Source organism: Crocuta crocuta, unplaced genomic scaffold (genome assembly GCF_008692635.1).
Source record: "Crocuta crocuta isolate KB4526 unplaced genomic scaffold, BGI_CrCroc_1.0 scaffold27, whole genome shotgun sequence".
In the NCBI taxonomy this organism is placed as follows: Eukaryota; Metazoa; Chordata; class Mammalia; order Carnivora; family Hyaenidae; genus Crocuta; species Crocuta crocuta.
In genome coordinates, this window is record NW_027532250.1 from 1,227,783 (window position 1) to 1,245,991 (window position 18,209).

Here is an 18,209-nt window from a genome sequence, read left to right on the forward strand (position 1 = left end):
ACTTTTCAGATGCTGAAATTTTTAGCATAACAGCAGGCTAGCACTTATTCTGAAGCCATAAAGGACCTAGATTTCTCCCCTGCCAGAGGCAAGACCCTGGGAAGCTGTTCAGCTTCCTGTGCCACTTTGTTCGTGGCGGAGAAGCGGGGACCTCGATGGCCATTACGGAATGACCATGGAGAGCGGCATTTTGCGCACCTGCGGTCGGCCTCACTCCCGACGCCAACCCGTTTTCTGGACTCAGTGGTTCGAGATCCCCGCTGGCTGAGTTCTGCCATGCGGGCTTGACGGAGAGAGCCCTGGGCCAGCCAGGGGGTCGGGCCCATCTCCCCAGGTTGAGAAGGAGGGCACCAGCCAGCACCGCAAAGCCACTAAGTTCAGGATCTACTCTTGGCCGAGGCTTCCCTCACTGAAAACTTTCTATCACCAGCCTCCTGTCTCCCCCCCACCTTCCCCCGCCCGGGCTCACGAAATGAACCTCAGCTCAGGCACACGACCTGGCTTTTCATCACCTGCTCCAGCGCAGGGCGCCTACTTCAACGCTCCCCTCTTCCCACCGTCCACATGCTCTACGCTGAATCAAGCCATATTTCCATCCACTCAGCCTCCAGCCGTCTAGACGGCACCTACTCCTCAGTCACAGTGCATCCGTCCCCAAACATTCCACCCCCCACCCACCTTGATCCTTGTTCACACCCCCCAATGCACCCGGAATTCCTGTATTTTGCCCTGGAGACCCAGGCTTTCCAAATTCGACACCAGGTCATGAGCACATGACAGGGCACTTCCTCTGAACCTTGTGGCAAAATCCATCTACACCTCTGAGAAGCTCCCAGCTTTTCGGCTCTGTGGGGCTTTGCAGTTACCTTGTCCTGGAGGTGCGTGGTAGAGTGGGGAAACGAGGCAGAGTTCATTCAGATTCTGGCCCTTACGGCTGGTGGTTGAAGATGAGAAGGTGGATTGAGGGGGCCGCAGAGTTCGATGGGTCTAATGGACCCCACAGAGGTCAGCTGAGTCCCTTGAGGTTGGGTGGTCCATTGGGTGGAAGTGAGGATGGCTGGAGGGTGTGTGGAGGGCTGGATGGTTGGGGGTAGAGGAATGGATGATTAAGTGGAAGGGTAAGGGTCTGGACCGATGGATGGGGAAAAGGAGGGAGGAGGGAGGGAGGAAAATTCAAACCGCAGCAGAGCCCAGCGGCCCTGGTCTGGGGGGCTGACCAGGAGGCTGGCCACCCAGGAATTCTGGACGGGGCAGAAAGTGCGCCTGCGAATTCTTATTCACAGGAAATATTGCTCCTGAGAACTTGAGGCCTGAAGTTTCTCAGTGACCCCGAGAGAAGGACGGAGGCTCCTCTGGGACCCATTCGTTAGGAAAGACAGTCCCAATCAGCTCACCTAAGCACTTGGGCCGACTCTAAGTGCGAGGCAGTCAGAGGGCGTTCAATAACTATTCATTGGAAAGTGACGGATTGATCCTGGAGGGCTGCCATTCTGGGGAGGCCTGGCCGGCTGGGAGCCGCATAGGAGTGCACGTTCCCCCAGATTCAACGGCAGGGAAAACTGACCCTGAAGCAAGCAGCCCAGGCTCCGGCCTTCGCTCTTGCTCCCATGTTTGCGTGGGGACAGAGCCCACACCATGGAGGGGCCCGGAGCTCAGGGCTCCCCACAAGAGGCAGCCCCCGCGGCGCAGGGGAGGCTGAACTTCCTCCAACCCATCTGGGTTTGGGATGTGAAGGACATCAGGTTGGAGCAAGTCAACCCAAGGCGACTTGAGTCATAAGGCTGCCCTGGGGGTCCATCCACATCCATCCTTCCTCTAGGAAGACCCCGTAGACAAGGAACCCGCTTCAAGGAGCTGTCGGGGGTTGGCGGTGAGGGATGGCATGAAGCTAGAAAGACATCTGAAAATGGCCCCTTTCCAGGAAGGACAAAGCCTGCGAGATGGCGGCCACACACACACCCAGAGGCCACAGGAAGGTGCGAGCATCCCCAGATTGCTGGCTGAGGCTTCCTCCCAGCTTGCAAGGTCGAGTCTGACTGGGACAGCCTTGCAGACTCTCTCCCAGGCAGCTGGGAGAAGGAAGAGTGCACAGCCCCAGGGCCGCCCTTCACACATCCCAGGGGGAGGGCAGTGGCCTTCAGGCGGCTTCGATGCCAGATGGGATCTGGGGGGCCTCTCGTTCCTGAGCAGAGCGTCTGAAAGACAACAAACTTCCTAACAGAACTCGGGGAGCCTTGTGCTGTTAATGAAACTGTCTCTTTACTTCTTTCCCCCAACTCCCTCCCCACGGAGCGATGCGGGTGGTGGTGGGGATCAGGAAAGGGGTGCAGGGGGAAAGACAGATTCACTCTGCCTTATCTCCAAAGTGTTTAGCTAAGTGCCAGGCACATCATAAGTGCTCAATAAATAACCATTATTAGAGGAGGAAGAGATGGAGGAAATCGGACAGATCAGAATTTAATTTTGCCACGCAGATCTATTGTGCGTCTGCCCAGGGAGAGGGAGAGAACGAGTATCTCAACCTGCCATCTCCCTCTGCCTCTGAGGCTGACTTTGCAGTACTGTCCTCTCATCCCCTTTTGCCTGCAGCCTGTTGAAAAAAAAAAAGAAAAGAAAAGAAAGACCGAAAGCCAATCTGGCACGCTTGGTCGAGCCTCTACCTCTCCAGCCCACGGCCCCTCCGACTTTATGTTTAATTTCCCTGGGTCGAGAGGAAGCATTCTGATGATCCGAGTTAATTCAAAATGTAAATTTCATCTCCTCTCGGCTAATGGCTCTGAGCTCTGCCTTACATAACAGGGCAGCAGCTGTCTGATGAGTCACCCAGGCCTCTGGCGCCCTGGTCTCTGCCTTAATGGTGATGAAGCCCTCGCTGAGGCCTGAGACCTCCACAGCCTCCGTGCCCACCGAGACCGGACTGGATCTCACCTGGGGGGGCGGGGGGGGGCAGGAAGGGACCAGAGGGTGGAAGGTTTACATTAACCCGGGGGTCGCGCTCAGCCCGGAGGCTCAAACCAGGCGAGACCGGCCCCCCGGGACCGTTGTGGGCCCCCTCCCCCAGATTCGGGAGCCTCAGCCCCTGGCAGACGGCTTCGCCGTGAGCCAGGGGCTGCCGCTGGGTAGAACAAGCTGTGTTCACCCAGGCCCCCAAAGTGGCCTTGAACCCTGCAGGGGCCAGTGTGTGAATGAATGTAGCCGAGGCTGCAGACGCTGGCCTGCCCGTGCAGCTCCCCTGCAACGCCCCCAGGCCCCGCAGCAGGCCCCCCTCCTCTTCCCAGGAGATGCTGAGGGCTTCTCTCAAAGCCGGCTGAGCATCTCCCCGCCTGGGTTTGCCCACATCCTTGAGGACAAAACCAGTGACGGGCTGGGGGTTTCCATCTTGCTTCCGTGGCCCGCGGGGAGATGGAGGGAGGAGAGGGGTGGGGTGTGCCGGTGGCTGTGAGTGTCCCTGCCACACCGTCCTTCCCCGGGACTTGACCTTGGACGTATTGAGCGGTACGTGAGGGGCGGATGGTGTGATCGGGTGGGGAACCGGGAGTGGGGGGGCACTCAACGCCCCGGGGTGGGGTTGCAGGCATGTTGAGGAGCTTCAGGGGAACTCTTTGCAGGTGGGACGTGTTCTTCATGCCCCCGAGGGCATCCGGCTCCCTCCGCCTCATCCTTCTCCCCGCGCCTGGACCTGGGCTCCCTAAACCCCAATTTTTAGGGGCCCACCGAAGAGTCACGAGGCTCCAACTCCTGGCAGGTTGGAGGAGGGAAGACTTCCAGGGGGCGAGGCAGCGCCTCCTGTCCAGCGGGGGAAGGGCCCGTCCCGGGATTCGAGAGGTTGCGGTGGACACTAGCTTCGTAACCCAGACCCCACTCCACAGGGAGGGGGGAGGAACGGGGACCCCCCACCCCGCTTGGCTGGAGCCCTTGGTGTTCAGAGGAGCACTTGTGTCTAGACCCTCCCTTATGTGGTGACATGAGGCAAACGCCGCCTCCCCTCGGCAGGCCAGTCTGTGGGAGCCTCCTGACCACCGTCAGCGCTGGGGTGGTCGCGGGGCTGGACTCGACGCCAGGGCACCCGGGTCTGGAATCGGACGCTCCTGGTGGTGCCCAGCACTGCCACCTGCTGGCCGTGGCTTTGTCAGCCTTCTGTCCTCCGGCCCGTCTCCCCTGCAAGCTGCTGAGATGATTCTTAGGCGGCTCATAACTGGGAGAGGTTCACGGGCCTGGCATTAAAGGACCCTGAACCCCATAATAAAAAAAAGTCTGTTGTTGTTTCCGTTTTCTTTGAAGCCTCCTGGTGAATCCCGGGGGGCTGCGCCTGTCACACGGCCTCGCTCTTCTAGGTTCGTGTCCCCTATTGACGGCCTCCACCCGAGAGCTCTGACCACCAACAGGTTTCTAACGTGAGTTAAGAGGCACTTCTGTTTTTGTTGAATTTATTCTTTTTTCTTAAGCCACTTTTGAGCTGTAAGTCACGTACCATAAAATGCATCCATTTAAAATGCACAATTCCATGGTTTTTAATATGTTCACAGGATTTGCAGCCTTCATGGAAATCTCACCTGAGAGCGTCCTCAGAGCCCCGAAAACAAAGCCCGTACCCAGGAGCCATCACTCCTCGTTCTTGGTGCCTCCCCGTCCCGGACCCCAAGCAATCACAAATCCACGTTCTATCTCTGGATTTGCCTGTGCTGGACATTGACTCAACACGGAATTATACAGGGGCTCCCAGGGGGCTCAATCCGTTGAGCGTTTGACTTCGGCTCAGGTCATGATCTCGCAGTTCATGAGTTCAAACCCCGTGTCGGGCTCTGTGCTGACAGCTCAGAGCCTGGAGCTGCTTCGGATTCTGTGTCTCCCTCTCTCTCTGTCCCTCCCCTGCTCACACTGTGCCTCTCTCTGTGTCTCAAAACTGAATAAATGTTTAAAGCTTTTTTCAAAAACAATATCAGTTGGAATTACACAGCGGCCATGTTCTTTGTGGCTGACATCTTTCACTATGTGTTGTATTGATGTGATTCCTTCAGCAAGGAATGCTGGTTTTTCATCAGTGGTTGGGAGGCACTATTTTCTTCTAGAACAAACTTCTTTCAACCTACTTATTTTTTTCCTTAAGTGACTCGATCATTTGCTCAAGTTACCAGTGATCCATGGGAGGTGGAACATTCACTAGAACTTTTGGAAAACACAGTGCACCCCCTGTCCTGGGGGTCCCTTTGCTGTTGGTTCTCTGATTTGGGGAACTTTTCCTCGCCCTCCCTCGCCCTCCCTCGCCCTCCCTCGCCCTCCCTCTCCAGCAGCCACCAAACCCCTTCCTCCACCTCCATGACTGTTCTCAAAACCCCCATTGCACGAAGGGGCAGGGGGGGAGGCTCAGAGCAAAGTCTCTGCAAATGTTTGGTCCCTTGTTCAATGAACTCAGAGGGACGTCTGTGGTCTCAGCTTCTCCGCAGTCATTTTGTCTGGAAGCAGCACCTACCACGAGTTTAATTATGCAATTAAAGTCATTTTCCTGGGCTGAACAAATATTTACAGCATATTTTGCTGCAAATTGCTTCGCCTGGAGAAAGGTTCCGCCGCGCGGGCTGACGCACCTGGGCACTCGCACATTACATACCCCGTTACCAGGGGGCCGCGGGGCGCCGGGCAGGTGGCGGTGACAGGTGTCCGCAAAGCAAATGTGTCCCCGGGCCGCCACGGTGCTGCGTGTGGACCAATGACGCCCCGTGTTCCTCCGCGGCAGCCCCAAATCCCGGCTCTGCGCATCAGAGAAACCTCTGGGCTCTGTCCCACTTCCTGGGGGGGGCAGGGGGGGGCGGACGGCACAGAGAACATCCCGCGGGGATGCTGTCATCCGCACGGCGGTCCTGGGGGTGGTCCTCGACGAGAACTCGCGTGTGGAATCTCCCCAAGGGGCCCCTGCCCTTGCTTCCTGTCCAAGCGCGGGTGGGAAAACTCAAAGCAAAACTTGAGAAAAGCAGAAGAACGTCACTTTCTCTATTTTACTCCCTCTGGACTTCGTCCCCGTCCCAAGCTCCCTTTTCACCCCGGGAGGAAGTTTTATGGTAGTTCCCTGGGGCGAGGTCGGCTGGCTCAGGGCTTTCTCGAGGGTGCCTTCTGCCGTGGCCCAGCTCCCGGCTGGCAGCAAAGCTCTGGGTGAGAGTTTGTGCGGCATTAGGGCATCAGCCCTGGGGGAGGAAGGCCCCACCGGCAGCGGGCAATGACCAGACCCAGGTCTGGGAGCCCCCCAGCTGTGTGGGAAGGTCTGAGGGTCCCCGCATCCCAGAATGGGTAAGCCGGGGGCAATCGGAGGGCCAGGTGGGGTGACTTCAGCTTCTCACCTTCAACCCGGCCATGTTGAAGTTCAGCCTTGAGGGCAGCATAGGGCTGGTCATCATCTCTCCACCTTGGTCTCTGGGTGAGTGTGTGTCCTTGTCCTTGTGTGAGGGCTGCTTGGGTCACTGGGTGCTCCCCCACCTCCAGCTACCCCGTGTTCTTCCCACGGAGAGCCCTCTCCGGAGCCCCTTGGGAGCCCAGGGATGGTCATCAGGGGGCCAGCTGCCATGGGGGACAGTGAGCTCCCCGCCCTCCCCCCCCGCCTTGTGCCAACATAGCCACACAGAAGACCTAGGGCAGAGCAAATGTGTCCCCGCTGTGTGCCAGATCCCTCACTCACATTCTCGTCTGACCTTCTCAACCCTCTGAGAAGTTATGGTTATTATGCCCATTTAACAGTCGGGGAAACTGAGGTTCAGAGTTTTGTGCAATCATTTGAGAGTACACCGCTAGGAGGGGGTAGGGTGAGGGCTCACATCCAGACTCTCTGGGCCCCGGAGTCTTCGCTGAGCTGGGCTATTTTGTCTTATCCTTATCGGACCCAGAGGGGATGTTAGTGTCACAGGACACAGATGAGGGTCACTTTGGGTGACACTGCTGGCCAGAGGCGGAGCTGGGATGTGTCCAAGGTTGTCCGTGTTTACTATTCCTGGGGGAAGGCAGGAGGGTGGGGGCGGCAGGCCCTTTCCCATAGATGATGGAAACTGGAGCCCCATTTACTGCAACTGCTGACCGTGAGGGCCAAGGTCACTGATGTGGTGCTCTCTGCAGGGGAGCAGGGAAGGCAGCCTCCGGGGCCCGTGCCTGCTGCTCTTACACCTCCGGCACCCCGAGGGCTCCGGGTCATCGTGGGCCTGAGGAGACAGAGCAAGAAGGGTGAGAACTGTAACCACCGACCCCCGAATGTGCCCCCGCCTCCCGCCCCCCCGACACCTGCCACCCCGCCCCCGATGCCTCGAGTGAGCTTAAAGGCGGGTCTGTTGTCCCACCTCAGTATCTGCCGCGTACCTACTGCATTCTTGCCTTTACCCCAGACTCGGGCACAGCTCGGGGACGCATGCGGCCAGGGGACAGCACCCGCAGCGGATCGCAGCGGAGGACCTCGGCCCCGGCGCTGGCCTGGGCTGCTGCGCGCTGGGGCCGGGCTGACCGGGAATCGGCGCCTGCAAAGCGACTTGGCCCGGGCTGCCTGTCTCTCCGCCTTGCGGGGATGGGGCCACCACAAGGTGACATTGGCAAATAAGGTCCCAGCACGGAAATGAGGACGTGGAGGTGGCCGCGGCACTCAGCTGGCAGTTTGGGGAAAACAAGTCAAGGGCCAAGGGCAACTGTGGAGGCCTTGTGGTCCCCTGAAAACTTCTGCTCTGTTGGAGATGCTTCCTCCAGGCTGATCTCCAGGCTTCGAGGGCCCGGCGACGGCATGCTCCTGGGCCGTCCGCTGGGCACGTGGGTGAGGCTGTGCAGGAGTGCGAAGACTTGCGGGAGGGCCAGCTGTGCCACCTAACCAGACGCCTGCCGGAGGCCTAGAACAGGACCTTGGGGCCCAGGACACACATCTTAACAAAGACGCCCAAACTGTACCTGGCAGCCCCTCTCAGGGGTCCAGGGAACAACCCTGGAGGCCATCAGACAGGCAGGGACACAGAAGCGGGGTACCCTGGGTCCCAGCTCCCTCCCACCCCCGGGGTGGACGCCCCCTGCTTTGTCTCCCCCAGGCGCTCGATGTCTGCGTCAGAGCACATGTCAAGCAAGGGCTCTGTAGCGAAAAGAAAAAAACAAGTCTGAAAGCCACCAATTTAAATTAATACAGCAGATAACATTTAATTCCATTAAATGGCGTTTTTCCCCATCAGCAGCTTTGGTATTAGAACACGACACGTCGTCGGGAGAGCTGGGCCAGCTCTCCACGCTTTAAAGGGGAAGAGAACGCTGGTTGCGATTTCCCAGCTGAGGGACACGCCTGGCCTCAATTTCCCCATCTATAGGATTGAGGTGATCTCGGCCTCACCTCCCACATTCACCAAGGAGTTTAGGGAAACGCGCAGGGAAAGCCGATGTGCCACGGTGCCGTGATTAACCTGAAACACGCCACTCGCTAGGGGGTGGGGGTAGAGCCACTCTAACACCTGCGTCCAGAGAGGGAGACAGCAAGTGCGGGATCCCGTGCTGACCTGCGTGATGCACGTGTGCTGTGCATGTGCAAACCCAGCCTCAGGTCTGCACTGTTCCTGAATCCCCAATAAATGCTGCAAACACAGAGACTGGAGTGGGGTGTGGGACAGGGCCCTGAGGCCAGACCCTACCACCTGCTCTTCTCAGGGCGGCCCACTGTGGGCAGGCGGCTCGGTATACAGAAGATGCTCAATTAATGCTTGTGCCACGGAGCTCCCCTTGGCTTTCTCTCTACTCTCCTCCCGTGTGGATGACAGTTGAGAAGAGTGTTGGTCAATAAGTGTGCACTGACCAAAGTGTGTGAAATTGGCTTCAATGTAATGGGGAGGCTGAACCCCCAGACCCAAAGTGTTGTCAAGAAGCACATTTTAAACTCTCCCACTCTGGGGGCACCTGGGTGGCTCAGCTGGTTAAGTGTCCAACTTTGGCTCTGGTTATGACCTTGCAGCTTGTGAGTTCGAGCCCCACGTTGGGCTCTGTGCTGACAGCTCAGAGCCTGGAGCTGCTTTGGATTCTGTGTCTCCCACTCTCTCTGCCCCTCCCCTGCTCGTGCTCTCCCTCTATAAAAAATAAATAAATATTTAAAAATTAAAAAAAAAAACACCTCTCTCCCACTCGGTTACACAAGACCTACCATTCATTTCTGAGCTTGTAGTGTTAAAAGACACTAATCAGTGGCTTCCGGACACTCCGTGGTGGGTAACTCAGAAAACCTCAAGTGCGATACCCTGTCACCTCTGGGTGACATCCTCCTTGCTCATCCCTAACTGGCTCTTTTCTGTCCCCTCTATCCCCCCCCCATACTCCCCATCTCCCTCCCTCCCCAGGGATGATCCTGATACCCCACCTCCTTTGGGTGGGATTGGGACCCCAACATATTTCATCAGAGAGTCCTCGTTTCTTGGTGGTTCAAATCAGAAAAACCAAGCGAATGAATCCATCTTTTCTATAAAAGTTTATTTTGTAATTTTTCCAAGAAGTGTTAGGGGAAACAATTGAAATCACATAAAGGTAAGTAACAAGGCCTATATAAAAATAATTTAAACACGCACGCATATTAATAATAAAGCAACATTTCTTTCTAGCCACAACTAGTAGGTAATCTTGCCAACGATTTTTCCAAAGGTATTATATACATCTCAGATAACAAGAACTACAGACACACGTGGACAGACACACACGTGCACACAGACACTCACACACACACACATATATACAGCTCAAGTAGTTTTCTCTGTGCATTCCAGCTAACTGATATAGCTAAAGAGATAAGAACAGGAAAGACTAAATGCCTGGTGTCCTTAGGGCTGAACCACCGTGCACTGGATAGTGAATTTTGGAGACATGCTAAGATTTCCCTTCCCGGTCCCATAGTTACTAGCCTGTACTTTGTGGTCTTATCTGGAAAATTACAGTGTGTCTTTTGAATCGGTTCATCGGTGTGGTCATCACAGTGGTAGAGGTGGTGTCAGCTGAGAAAACCCCACTCTCTCTGGCTCCCAGTAGATCTCATGGGTTGGAAAGGGGGATGATCTTAAAGGGAAAGCTCTCGGTCTGATTACATCTGGCTGATTCTTTCCTTCAGGGCAAGCACCTCCCTCTCGATTTCATAGGGCAGGTCGGTGTTAACCTGTTCCTCCAGGTACTTCCGGACGTCCTCCACCTCCTTCTCCCAGAACTCCTTGGAGATGTCGAAGAGCTCCTTCGTGTTGACGTCCCCCAGGCCTTTCAGGTTCAGGGTGCCCTCCTCAGGGATGTAGCCTATGGGTGTGAGCTTGGCACCGGCTTCCCCGTTGATCCGGTTGAACATCCATTCCAGCACCCGGGAGTTCTCTCCAAAGCCGGGCCACAGGAATTTGCCTTCCTGGTCTTTCCGGAACCAGTTGACATGGAAGATCTTGGGCAGCTTGGCTGCTGGGCGCTGGGCCATGCTGAGCCAGTGGGCCAGGTATTTGCCAAAGTTGTAGCCAAAGAAAGGCCGCATGGCAAAGGGGTCGTGCATGATGACCTTGCCTGTGAACAGAGAAGGGGAATCTCGCTGGTAAATCACGCTCTCACAGGACAACACTGGCACTGTTTACTGTTGACACAGACATGTCTTGGTTTTGTCTCTCTGTTGCTATACACACAACAGGCAGAGACAGAGAGAGACACAGAGGCAGAGACCCAGAGCACACCAGTCCTTCTTGTTTGTGGCTGGAGATGGTCACTGAGATTTACCTTTGTGTTCCGCAGCTGCTGTGGCCTCTGACCGCATAGCCGCCCCCACAAACACTCCGTGCTGCCAGCTGAGAGCTTCGTACACCAGAGGAACACCTGCCGCAGGAGACAAGGAACACCCCCTTTAAAGGCTCTGACGCAAAGGAACATCCCTAAAAGGCTTCGCTGGTTGTGGGATCTCACAAAATGGAAAGACACGGCGGCACAGTATCTTTCTACTTGAGCTAATTTTGTCCTCCCAAAGTCAAGTGCACAAACCCGCTGTCAGAGTTACAGCACCGAGGCCACGCAGCAGAAAGTTACTTTAGACAAAGCTCTGTCGGGGCAAGGACCAAGCCTTGCCAATTACCCTGGATTTGGGGAAGCTGGGGCTCCTTGGCGCCCTCTGGCGAGATCAGGAAAAAGGAGAGATTCCGTCCATGCCCTCTGGTAGCCAACACACCCGTGTTCCCAGACCAGACGGAGGAGAGACTCACCGGTAGGTCGGCGGCCTCCGAAGATGATGCCCTCGATGGGCACCCCTTCCGGAGACTCCCACGCAGGGTCGATGATGGGACACTGGCTGGCCGGCGTGCAGAAGCGGGAGTTGGGATGGGCGCAAGGCTCCCCTACAGCATCAAGAGAGGAGGGGCCCCTTAGCATCCGACCCAAACCAGCAGTGCCCACAGGCTAGAGCCCTGGGGTCCCCGGGAGGGGCCTCACCATCCTGGGGGGTCCATTCATTGTTCTTCCACGAAGTGAGCCTGATGCCCGGGGCCAGCAGCTGGTCGATACCTTCCCAATAAACGCCCCCATCGCTGGTCTCAGCCACGTTAGTGAAGATGGTGTTCTTCTGGATGGTCTTGATGGCGTTGGGGTTGGTCTTCACAGAGGTCCCAGGAGCCACCCCAAAAAAGCCATTTTCTGGGTTGATAGCCCTTAAGTTCCCTGGAAAGTGGTCAACCAGAAAAGTAGACATGAATGCCAAACAAAACATAATGGATATTCTTAGCTCTGGCCAGGCTACTTTTTACACCACATTCTCAAGTCTTCCCCCCCCCCCNTTTGACACTTTTACAACCCTGTCTTCCTCGTCCGGTTTCCACCAACAGTGTTCTAACAAATTTATTGTAAAAACCAGCAGCAACATATGGCTCCATTTCAATCCAGATTCTATATTAAAGAATGCTTACAGAATACATATTCCTAAGGCTTTGCAAGATCTTTAAGAATGGACTCAAAGAGCCAAGCACTGAGGATTTGGGAGAATTTGGCATGCTTCCAAAGCCAGAAGTCCACCCAGGTCCAATTAGCAACTGACAATTAGCAATTGTCAACGGTCACGCCCAAGAGAGTCACCTTGTTGGTCAAATTTCATCCAGGCGATGTCATCACCTACACACTCTATTTTCCACCCGGGGAGGCTGGGGTTCATCATGGCCAGGTTGGTCTTCCCACAGGCACTGGGAAAGGCTGCTGCGAAGTACTTCTTCTGGCCCTTGGGGTTGGTTATGCCCAGGATCTGTTGGGGACAAGATTCCCCCTTAATCGGCTTCCTCGCGTCCCTCCGGTGGCCAGCGGTTCAGTCTGGGAGCTTGCCCAGCAGCCCCGAGGGCAGGTTCCCAAGCTGTCAGCACAGAGCCTGACGCGGGGCTCCAACCTATGGACCACGAGATCGTGGCCTGAGCTGAAGTCAGACGCTCAACCGGCTGAGCCACCCAGGTGCCCCTCAAAGCGAGCAAGAAAGTCAGAACGATCTCTCCTGATCCCATTGCATTTGAAGTGATTCAAAAGAAGCATTAATCATCCTTGGTGGGATTTTTAAATCTGTCCCTGGGACACATCGGCCTTGCCTGGTGGGAACTGCGCATGCATCGGCATTTGGACCTCCGCCCGCGCCCCTCCCCCACCCCAAGTCCTCGCCGGGCGTGTGCACACCTTCCTGCAACTTACCAGCATGTGCTCCGCCAGCCACCCCTCCTCCTTGGCCAGGCGGCTGGCCATCCGGAGGGCAAAGCACTTCTTCCCAAGAAGCGAGTTCCCGCCGTACCCACTCCCGAAGGAGATGATTTCCCTGCGGTCGGGCAGGTGGGCGATGAGCGTCAGCTCTGGGTTACAAGGCCAGTTGTTCACCAAAGGCTCTGCACGGGAAGACACACCCCGGTGAGCGTGTGCTGCGCCCGCCAGGGGGGGTCCCCAGGGCAAAGGCCCCGGGGTTTAAGGCGAAGCTTGTCTGTCGTCGCAACTTCTGATTCTGAAATCGCACACTTACTTTTTAGAGGCAAGGGGCATCCCACAGAATGGAGGCACTTGACGAATTCCCCGTCACCCAGTGCTTCCAGGACGGCCGTGCCCATCCGCGTCATGATGCGCATGCTGGCCACCACGTAGGGCGAGTCTGTCAGCTCGATCCCGATCTTGGACAGGGGCGAGCCCAGCGGCCCCATGCTGAACGGGATGACGTACATGGTGTGACCTGTGGGGGCCAGTGGGTGGGAAGTGGTGAGAAATGACCCCGGGCTCACAGAGGGCGACAGGCGACACCAACATCGCCCTTCCTACCAGCACCTGCCCACCCCACCCCCCTAATTTTGAAGACGCCACTGGAAAGCGAACAGAATGCAAAAATGAGTGGTTTTTATAAAGGTGAAATTGAGTTTGGCCAAGCTATCCCAAGTCCCCACATTGTCGTGGTCGCAGGGGACAGTCTGTAAAGCCAGAACTGAGCCACGCATGTGCGGTGCATCCCGTTTCCTACGTGGGATTTGAAGCTCTCTGAGGCCAGGGGAGCCCCCACTGCTGTCATGGTCACCATTAAGGGGACATCATAACAAAAGGTTTGCCTTTGCTTCTATTTGACGTTTCCCAGTCAAGCAAATGTTTCGTTCACCTTTCATGCACCCTGGGAACCGGGCATTGAACGCCTTCTCAAAGTCCTCCTCGGACATCCAGCGACCTAGTTGGCTGGGGCCACTTTTGGGAATGGGCACTGTATCTCTTTGCTCTTGCGTAATGATGACCGTCTTGCTTTCAATTCTGGCCACATCCCTGGGGTCAGTGCGAGCCAACCAGCTGCAAAAATTTAAAAAAAAAAAAAAAAAAGGGTTAGAAACGAGAGGAGGGAAGTGTCACCCCTTGCACTGCCTCTGCGCATGGGATTCCCTTCGGCCCTGTGTCAGGGAGGAACAGACCAGCCCCGTTCATTACGTGCTCTTCCCACACCTCACAGGTGCCGAGCACACGGACGACACAGCGGAAGAGACACTACTAGACCCCCAACTTGTCTTTTAGGACAGGGCAGGTCTGACCGCCATTTTTATCGGGGGTTTAGTTCGCAGAGTGTCCGTATGTGCAGACTTGAGCCGCTCTATGAGTGTCATTAAACTGAAGCCTGAATTGGCTCTGGCCATTTCATTACGTTTGTGAAGCATCGACAGCCCACCCCAGCCCCCGCTTGGCTCTGTGGTCCACCTCTGGCCAGCGGCACCGTGGCACCATCGGGGGCAGTGGGGACGCTGGGGCCCGCTTACCAGTTGTGGTACTTCCGCAGCCTCTTGATCATCCCCTGGGCCTCCATTTGGTCCAGCAGCTTCCGGTTCTCGCCATCGGAGCCATCACAGATGTGGATGTGGTCAGGCTGGCACAGCTTGGCACTGCTCTCCACGAAGGCTCTCACCGCCTGGGGCAGGCTGTCCAGGGTGCCCTGGATGACTTTGGCTGAGAAATTGAGGCTGTTCGGGAGCTGAGGCGGCATTTCTACAGGGCTGCGCTAAGGGCCACGGACGCACGCTTCCCTGAAACAGAAAACCCGGGCCTCGTGAGCAACGTCACAGATGCCCTCGGAGAAACTCAGTGTGCTTCTTTGATGGCACCTCGCCGGACAGTCGAAGCTCTGGGGGGGTGGGGGGAGAGGAAATGAATTCGCGTTGTCTCTGTCCCCTTTAGGCATGTGAAGTAAAAAGCTCTACCTACCTTTCTTCTTTTGGGGTGATCTTGGTGACAGATCCAAGGGTGCTTCCCGCTGGTGGGCAACCGTTCCCAGTGGGAAGGCCGTGCTTGCTGTTCAGAGGCAGGACCTCCGGCCTTAAATCCCAGAGAGGAGAAAGGCCCCGCCCCTCTGCAACACCCCAGGGAGGCTCGTCTCTGACATCAGGGGCAGGACTTTGGATCCTGGCCACGGTCCATGGTGCTTCTGGACGGGCTTACCACAATAACCCCCAGGGAGATAATCATTGAATAGATAGCTGTTAATGAGTGCCGGGGGACCTGGAGTCCCAGAGCGCCCAGGCAAGTCCTTACACAACTTGTGATTGACTAAACTTTGACCCAGTTCACTCTGCTGATGTAAAACCGTTTGACCTTCCACCGATGGGCAGGTGGGATCGGGGCGCTCCTCTGGGGCACCCGGGACCCTGGCGGCACATTCTGTGTACCGATGGCCACTGGTTGGCAAACATGGCCGAGGTGACGTGTCACCCCACAGTCAAAGCCTACGGAAAGAACGTGCCCAAATGTGAGTGAACGCGTGGCTCATTGGCAGAAGTTGGACCTGACTGGGGGCGAATAACCTTACTGAGTGTCCCCTGGAGGCACCCTCCCAAAATATAAATCTCTGTAAGGGCAGAGATTTCTGCCTCTTTTGCTAATTTTTGTATGTACAGTTCCTAGTATAGAGTGGACACTGAATGGGTGAACAGCAAGCGTTGTTCTAAATGCTTTGCATCAACGGACTCATTGCCACCCGCTAGAGCCTACGGACAGACAAGGAATCCGAGGCACAGAGAGGCCAAGTGGCTACTCCCAGCCCCTGGCTGTTGGGAGATTAGAGGGAAGATTGGAGCATGAGCAAGCGGGGCTCTGGGGTCCCACACCATGCTGCCCCTTGTGAGGTGCCATTCCCTGTTCTGGAACTTTCCGTGTATTCTCCAAGCAGTTCTGGGCTGGATGCAGTTACTTGTGGAGACGACTACATGTTTCTCATTGTCCTTGCAATTCTGAGCGCCTGGGGAGTGAAGGGGGCTCGGTGGTTTTGCTAGATTACCCTTGAGCAATGAGACCTTTATAACAGCTGTAAAGAATCTGCTTAGCCAGCTGTAAGAGCTTCGGTCCAATTTAATGAACTCTGGAGCTGCTTGCTGGCATTTCGAGAGCGCTGGGTGAGAAGTCAGGAGCACGGGGCCAGGCCCCGACTCTCCACAGGCAACCCAACAGCGCAGTGAGGGGGTGCCCTGTCCCTCGGATGAGGGTGGGTAGGGATTTACCTGCCTCCACCATGGGGGGTACAGAGATAATTCCATGACCGTGTCTATAAGGAACTGTACAAACACAAGACTGGGATGGGGCGCCTGGGGGCTCAGTCAGTTGGGAGTCCGATTTCGGCTCAGGTCATGATCTCACGGTTTGTGGGTTCAAACCCCGCGTCGGGCTCTGTGCTGACAGCTCAGAGCCTGGAGCCTGCTTTGGATTCTGTGCCTCCCTCTCTCTCTCTCTGCCTCTCCCCTGCTTGCACTCTGTCTCGCTCGCTCTCTCTCTCTCTTTCTCTCAAAAATAAACATTTAAAAACCACAAGACTCTGGGAATGGCAATCTCCGATCAAGAGTGTCCAATCAGTTGTCCCCATTGCCACATTAGGTACACGTCACCAGCTTCCACCAAAATTATCAACCCACTGCTATGTCTCATTTACTTAAACTCTTCTTCAACCAATTGAATCTCTCGGGATCAACACCATATGAAAGGTTTTCCTTTATTTAAAAATATTTCCTGTTTAGGTCACTGGAATTCATTCTTAGAGGTGCGGTCAGCCACCTAAGTTTGTGTCATGTCTCAATTCAAGTGTAATGACGACGTAAATGGTCAGCAGCTGAGGGACACTTTCTGAGCTCGTGACATTAGCCAGTCAGATGCACAACCATAAACACACAACACGCACATTCATACCAGTGCGGTGCCTCTCACCAAATGGATAGAGATTCCCATTTCGCTGATAAAACCGTAACAGGTTTGATTCCCTCAAAGTGCACATAGATTGAAAACAAGAATGAGAAGCCAGAACTTCTCTGCATTTCTAAATGCTCCCCATAAATTCAAGGTGTTTATGCTCTGAGTCTTCCGGGAGAGAAGTAGCTACAGCTCAATTAAAATGCCCTTCAGCCATTGTTAAATTGCCCACATTTACCTCGGGGAAGGCTGGCATCATTCCTTTGCACCCGTCCCTCGTCAAAGTGTGAAAAGGGCGTTTGACGTCCCTTGTCTGACGTCCCTTGTCTGACATCCCTCAGAGCAAAATGTGGGTTGCAGATTTAGCTGAAAATGCTGAGTTTGTTAGAAGAGAGGGTTGCAGAGGAAGCTGGGGTGTTGAGGACACGGGGCGGAAGACGGACAAGCTTCACTTACCCCTCTGTTGACAGGACCCCGCTTTGTCTCTGTCCCTGGAGGAAGCCTGCCCCAAAGGGGACTCGAGGGGCTGGCCACAGACATGGGGACGTCTCCCCAGGCTTAGGTGTAAGGACCCATCAAAACTGCCCGGTCACCCCCTGCGAGGACGTGTGGCTGGGGACGGTGGGTGGGGACGGTGGCTGGGGACCTCTGCTGTGCTCCCGATGTGAGTTGCATTTGTCGTCTCTGGAGTAAACGCCATAGGGACCCCCTAACTTTCGGGGGGTGGCTTCACCAGCTTCGTCCTAAGGTACAAAACTGCTCCTCTTTTTAACAACATATAAGACGTTGAGCCCGGACAAAATTGCTTTTTATTGAAAGAAGGGGAAGGAAAGAAGAGACACTGACAAAAACAGTTTCAACCCCCAAAGTAAGTGCTTCACTTCTCCTTGTGAGGCTCCGTGCACACTTGGTAGTGGTGGTTACACCGCAGGCTGGGTCTGCGGCCCGATGAGGGGGCGGGCAGGACCCTGAAGGGCCTGCACCCAGCAGAGCGGTGGAGGAGGCAGCAGGGAAACAGGGGCGGGGCTGCCACGACTCACAAGGTGTGAGCAGGTGAGCGTGGGGGCGGGGAGCGCCACCTTCCAGGTCATCGGCGGAAAAGGAAGCCATGAACTTGAGGAGGGGATGCCGGAGACAGTCTGGCTGAGACACACATGGGCGGTCCCTTGGTCACCTGAGGGCTGATAAACAGACTCCAAAGACCACCCACGTCGGCACTTGGACCTCCTGCGGAGTCTGGATGGGCGGCTTCCACACTGCGTTCTGAGGGATCCAGAAGGATTCCACTGCGCCACCCCATGGCGCAGGGGGAAGGCCGTGTGAGACGTGCTCAGAGCTCCGCACACACAGCATCTCTGACCTCGTTGGTGGCACCTATTGGGCTTCCATACTTGATATTTGTTGGAACAAGGAATTCAGCCAGAGCACATTGGAAATCCACAATCACAAGCAATTCTTTCCTGGGGACCTAAGACCGTGCAGGCCCAGAGGATGCAAATAGGACATTCTCCCAAACTCAGGCTCTCAACTGCAAGATCATGGCCTCCCTTCCCTCCCCTCCCCCCTCACCC

The 18,209-nt window shown here is 55.8% G+C and overlaps 1 protein-coding gene across 2 annotated transcripts in view; it reads right to left on the bottom strand.

The window, feature by feature from the left end:
* Window positions 1-9,510: 9,510 nt before the first annotated feature.
* PCK1 (phosphoenolpyruvate carboxykinase 1) overlaps window positions 9,511-18,209 on the bottom strand; it is a 26,195-nt gene continuing 17,496 nt past the window's right edge. The window contains exons 1-10 of one of the 2 annotated variants that reach the window (XM_077778285.1): window positions 14,671-14,739; window positions 14,229-14,492; window positions 13,589-13,770; window positions 12,971-13,174; window positions 12,652-12,839; window positions 12,058-12,220; window positions 11,422-11,646; window positions 11,196-11,327; window positions 10,720-10,815; window positions 9,511-10,512 (exon numbers count right to left, since the gene is read on the bottom strand). In XM_077778285.1, coding sequence (XP_077634411.1) covers window positions 10,058-10,512; window positions 10,720-10,815; window positions 11,196-11,327; window positions 11,422-11,646; window positions 12,058-12,220; window positions 12,652-12,839; window positions 12,971-13,174; window positions 13,589-13,770; window positions 14,229-14,452 — 1,869 coding nt within the window. In that variant the 5' untranslated portion in view covers window positions 14,453-14,492; window positions 14,671-14,739 and the 3' untranslated portion in view covers window positions 9,511-10,057. Of the gene's footprint in view, window positions 10,513-10,719; window positions 10,816-11,195; window positions 11,328-11,421; window positions 11,647-12,057; window positions 12,221-12,651; window positions 12,840-12,970; window positions 13,175-13,588; window positions 13,771-14,228; window positions 14,493-14,670; window positions 14,740-18,209 lie in introns of those variants that run through there. The other variant, XM_077778284.1, reaches the window with a different exon arrangement.